The sequence below is a fragment of the Galeopterus variegatus genome, unplaced genomic scaffold, assembly GCF_000696425.1.
Source record: "Galeopterus variegatus unplaced genomic scaffold, G_variegatus-3.0.2 Scaffold404, whole genome shotgun sequence".
Lineage (NCBI taxonomy): Eukaryota > Metazoa > Chordata > Mammalia > Dermoptera > Cynocephalidae > Galeopterus > Galeopterus variegatus.
The window spans coordinates 120,125-126,121 of NW_007726515.1; the positions used below are offsets into that span (position 1 = coordinate 120,125).

Below are 5,997 nucleotides of genomic sequence, written 5' to 3' on the forward strand. Positions count from 1 at the left end.
CCTCTGACAACCACTGATCTTTTTACTGTCTCCATAGTATTGCTGTTTCTATAATGTCATATAATTAGACCAATACAATACCTACCCTTTTTAGATTGGCTTCTATCACTTAGTAATATGCGTTGAAATTTCCTCCATGTCTTGACAGCTTATTTCTTTTTAGCACAGAATAATACTCCATTGTCTGAATGTACCACAATTTATTTTATTCATTCACCTACTGAACAACATTTTGGTTGCTTCCAAGTTTTATCAATTATGCATAAAGCTGCTATAAACATGTGTGTGCAGGTTCTTGTGTAGATTTAAGTTTCAACTCATACCGAGGACAGCAATTGCTGGATCGTATGGTTAAGAGTATGTTTAGTTTTTTCCTTTTTTTTTTTTTTGTCTTTATTACTGACCGGTAACGGGATTGCAACCCTCAGTGTCGCGCCCGTACCGGGGACCGGCAACGGGATCGCAACCATCGGTGCCGCGCCTGCACCGTGCTCAGCCAGTGAGCGGGAACCAGTCTCCACATGGGATCTGAACCCTCGGCGGGAGCACTGCCACACCCCCAAGCGGCACACTCTCCAGTGCGCCACCGGGCCGGCCCTGAGTATGTTTAGTTTTTTAAGAAAGTGCAATATCTTCCAAAGTAGCTGTACTATTTTGCATTCACACCAGCAATGAACAAGAGGTCCAATTGCTCCATATCCCGGCCAGCATTTGGTGTTCTCAGTGTTTTGGATTTTGGCCATTCTATTAGATGTATAGTGGTATCTCGTTTTAATTTAAGCACCTAGTTTTTAAACAACTACTTTTCACTCTGGGTTGTTGGGTTTTTTTTGGGGGGGGGGTCTCGTTTTAAAATTCTGCAGAGCAAATTATAAGCAGGTAATTTTTATTTCATTATTAAAAGTAATCTTATTTACAAACATTTCTTAAAACTAACTTTCTCTTTTTTTCCCTTTAAATACAGATAAATGCAGAGGGAACACCAGAAGAAGTTTTTCTTCAACTCTGCATTGCTATTGACTCTATTTTCTGAAAGCAAAAATGCATGTACGTTAAGGAGAGTGGAGACAGAGAAAAACATTAAAAGGTTCATCCCTTAAAAGTGTTTCAAGTTAAACCTTTTGTGTCCCCCTGAACCTGACATCACTGTTTGCTTCCCAGCTAGACATGTATGAGAAATATGGAAATCATGCATGGTGTATTTGGGACTATTGACTTTTCCTTCATACTTCAGACAGCTGTCTGCACTCACAGCATGCACACTTTTTATCATGTAGGTTGTACCTCAGAGCTAAGTCAGTATGTAAACAGCATTACAGTGCCGGTCTGTGTCAGTGGTGTCCCCAGGACTTGTTGGAGTCTGATCGTTTGGTTCTACACTCATCGTATCAGTGATGAGAGCATCTCATTAGTGAGCATCTGTAACTTCCCATCACATCTTCCTTCCTCTCTCCAAAATTTATATGCTGTTTCCAGATGGGCAGCAAACCTGGGCATCTTTATCAGGTACCTGACTCTGTTTCCTCAACTACTGTCCACTAGTGGCTAAGAGCCAGAGAGTGGGTTGACTAGACAATGCCATGTACACCCTATAGAGGCATCAAGCATGTCAAACTTGAAAGTAACTTTTTAAAAAGTGAAATTATATAGCTTTTCCAAACAGCAAAATCCAGGTTAGTCATCAGAAACATTCTCTATTTTTAGGAAACTGGCTATGTGTAATACTATCTTAATGACTAAGAGAACAAATTTGATAGATTGTATAACCTAGTCTCTTCTCTACATGGTGATACATTTCAGCAACTATAAATTAATATCAATTACCAAAAGTAATTTAAAAGCATAAGATGACTTGTTATTTCATTCATTGGACAAATATCAACTTAGAATTTTGATTTTAAATGATCACCCATTTACTTATTGCCAAGCAAGTATAAAAAATACAATAACAAAACTGATGCAGGTGAGGGGCATGTTAGTAAGCAATGTTTGGCAGATTCCAATGTTGTATTTGTCTCACATGGGCCCTTTCCAGGACTTTGCAAACCATACCATTCCCATATGCAAGACCGTGTTTCCTTGCATCAAACCAGTGAAGTTTGGGTTCTCTTTTGTGCAATCAGTTGTCAAATCAGAGCTTCTAATATATTCTACTGGAATAACTGCATCTTCCACTCAATCACTACAAACTACATGGCTTCAGTTTGCATGGATTTTTCTTCAATGTTTGTGCAGATAAGGATCTATTTCTGGGAACAGAATTGTATTTTTAAAGTCTTTTTTTTTTTTTCTTGAAATGGATATGTACAAATAAAAAAATGGAAGACAGGATAACTTTTTCTATTTATTTGTAACTCACATCATTCTGCAAAGCATTTGAAGCCTTACTCCAAACAGAATTAGAAGCAAATACAGTAATCGCCGAGATTTCTGATATGTTTATATGGTTTGAATTCTGGCCATACATCAGTTTTGAGCTATTACACAGAGAATTCTTCTTAATGTATTCATGATACACGGTAATTTTCATATTTCCTTTTTCTCTAGCACTCATTTTTTTTTTTTTTTTTTTTACATTCTGGCACTCATTCTTAAACAGAAATGTCACTGTTTGCTAAAGATGAAATTTCTTGGGTTACAATTATGCCTCTATTAACAAAAAGGGCAATATTCTCACAACTCACACAGTTGTCAAATACTTTATTACTACCCCAAGTTGTCACACTCGATAGAGGAGCATAAGGAATATTTGAGCAAATCAGAAAAAAAGGGTTACAGAATGAAAATTACCAGTTGTGCCAGAAAACATAAAATGACTCTTAGTAGGGATTAATGTTCTTCAAAGACATACCACATATTGGCAAACACGGTCCATGCCCACCACAGCTTTGACAGCTTGAGTAAGAGAAATAAGACAGCAGGAAGGCAGACAAGCCCAGCAATGGCTTTTATGGCTGTAGTTGGCAGCCGTCTTGAAAAAAATCAGCAAGGGTGAATGGCTTTGCCCCTGAAGAGTATCTAGAGGTGCAGATGAACTCTTCTACAGAACTGCTAAAATATATGTTCCTGATCTGAATGGCTTGAAATAACATTACTATTCTAAAATCATAGAATTTTAGAATAGGAAAGGACCTTAGAGATCTCTGCCTAGATAAAGATCTTGTGTGTATATAGAAGACATCACAACACAACCCCAACTCCTTTACAATAACCTACATTCAAGGCCACAACTGAGCTGGCCCTGTACTCTCTGACCCTATCAGTACTACTCTCCTCCTGCCCATTTGGCTCAAGCCACACTGGCCATCTTAATGTTGCCTGAATAAGCCAAGCTCTTTACTGGCTCAGGACCTTTGCCACTGCTATCCTTCCACTTCTTCATACAGATTATCCACACAGCGAATTCCCTCACTCCATTCAGGTCTCTATTCAAATGTACCCTTGTCATCAGGGCATTCTTTGATTATTCCATCTAAAATGGGAGACTGTTCCCCATTCTCCCATTCTTTATTTATTATTTTTGAGCATTATTTTTCTTCTCAGCATTTATTTCTGCCTAAAATCAAGTAATTTTTTAAAATTTACTTGTTTATTACTAGTCTTCTGCATTAGACTATAAGCTCTGTAAAGGCAGTTTTTTATCCCACAGCACCACACAGCAATTATCACTGAGAGCTAACATATTTAAATTCTCTATCTGTAGTTTTCTCATCTGTACAGTGGAGATCATAATAGTAACCAACTCACAGAGGAGTTATGAGGATTAAACAATACATATAAATCATTTATTAGTTCCTAGTACTCAATGAAAGGTGGTTCTTTGTCAATGTTTGAGTGTTTCACTTCCACAATTAGGACTAGGACCCAGAATTTTCACTCCAGTGTCCTTTCCATTACATCACTCTAAAACACTGGCAGAAAATCAAGACACATGGCCTAACTGGGCTCCCACAGAGGGCCAAAAACCTCCTCAGCCACCCAGAGTTGAACTACATCCTCCAGATAACATAGGATGCAATTGCCTTGTCCCCTCACAGCCCCATAAAGATCTCCTGAGGAAAGCATTCCAAGGATCTCATAGACACACTCAGGCACAGATGGCATCTCCTAACTTCCTAAAGAAAAAAATGTAACGCACCAAAACGTTGGTCATACAACCAACAAATATTTATTGAGAATATATTAAAAGTCGGGCCCTAGAGATACAGACAGACGTGGATGTTCCTGTTCTCATGAAGCTAAATGTGACACAACTCTCAAAAATTCACTTAATCGGTTACAGGGACTGTGGGAAAAAAAAAGTCATGTTTTTCCTGGGATCATAAAACAAAAGCACATTTTCCATCAAGGTAAGAAATAAAAACACTTTACAGCCTAAAAGGGACAATGCCTCCATAATCTTGTGGAAAAACCTACTTGTAATCTGGTAGCTCCCAATTCCATACAGTGCACCTAGAACAATGGACTTCAAACTTTGTTATCCATAGTAAGAAATAGTTTATATAGCATGCCACACATATATGAGGGTACTTCAAAAAGTTCATGGAAAGATTCATATTATCTTTTAATTCTATTTTGCCATCAACTTTTTAAAGTACCCTTGTATTTATAATTGAAAAAGAAATTTCACAAAACAATATATATCCTTACTACATGTGATGTACTATTTTCTCTTTCATTTTTTTTTTTTAATGTTCCTCACACCTCACACCTCAGTAAATTGTTGTGTTCTGTGATTTAATTTAAACAAAAGGGGGAAGGGGAGAAAAATGGGCAAGGTATTATTAAGGTAAGTGAGAAGCACCCAACATGCATTAAAAAAAAATCCTACCTGAGGCAGAAGACATAAGCCTTAGTCCAAACTTTGCCCAAAGCCTCATAACCACGTTTGCTGTCATATTAGAATATGTAATTTATATGTAGGTGTGTTTTTCTAATTCACAATGGCAGAACATTTCAGTGCTTTCCCCCTATCCACAGATATATGTTTCCCTATTCTGTGCTACAAACCTGGACATAGGCTCAGGTTTGTAATCGAGGAGTCATACCACACCAGGAAAAAAGAATGAAAAGCAACCCCTGCACACCCTCCATTCCTAACACCTTAGTGATGCCTGACACAAAGGCAATATTCTTGTTCGGGAAATAGGATAGTGAGGCACACACTGATTCTGGAGTAATCTGTCTAGGTTAAAGTCCAAGCATCACCACTTTACTAACTATATGACCTTCAGCAAGTTACTTCTCTGGCTAGATTGCCTCATAAGAAAACAGGATAATGAACCTGCCTCATAGGGTTGTTGAAAAGTAATTAGTTACTATATGCTTGCTTGGCACATACTAAGCACTAGATCAGTGTTTTCTATCATTATTAGTGTATAACACCAAAGGAAACCTCCTCTATCTAAACCTTACAGCAGTGGTTTAGGTATCATTAAAGTTCCTTCAGTTATTAGTAAATAACTTGAGCATAATATAACAGGAAATAGATCTGACCTACTAAATACCACTTAACAAGAAATGCTTTAACAAGTAGGCCTCTTACAGTCTGTTGTCCCTTACAGCCAATACTTCTTTGTAGGCAGATGAAAGGCCTACTTGCAAATGATAGCCCCGCCCATTCCTGCAACCCTCAAATTAAAACAACAAAAAATTACCTACTACTACCCTTTCGGACCTTTTAAAGCTATGGGGACTATTTGGTTGGAGCCAAAAAATGCAAAATAAACACATTTTCCGCTCAAGCAAAAAATAATCTTCTTTACCACTCAAAAGTCTCAAAACCTTTGCCCTTGAAAAATGCATTCAATGGGTTTATTTTGTCTATTCTGTTTATATAACAATTGTATCACTCATAGCCCTCTTCCAAAGCATAACTTCCTACTTTATGGAATTTTTGAACAATTCACCAAAACTAACTGGTATTATTTCTATACAAACACAGAATTTACAGAAGTTACCATCAAGTGCTACTGTCCTGCCTAATTATGGGTTGAA

At 37.6% G+C, this 5,997-nt stretch overlaps 1 protein-coding gene across 1 annotated transcript in view; it reads left to right on the plus strand.

The window, feature by feature from the left end:
• Positions 1 to 2,331, plus strand: part of AK5 (adenylate kinase 5) — a 75,737-nt gene extending 73,406 nt beyond the window's left edge. Inside the window, exon 6 of the mRNA XM_008568358.1 lies at positions 965 to 2,331. Coding sequence (XP_008566580.1) covers positions 965 to 1,033 — 69 coding nt within the window. The 3' untranslated portion in view covers positions 1,034 to 2,331. The remainder of the gene's footprint in view (positions 1 to 964) is intronic.
• The last annotated feature ends 3,666 nt before the right edge of the window (positions 2,332 to 5,997 follow it).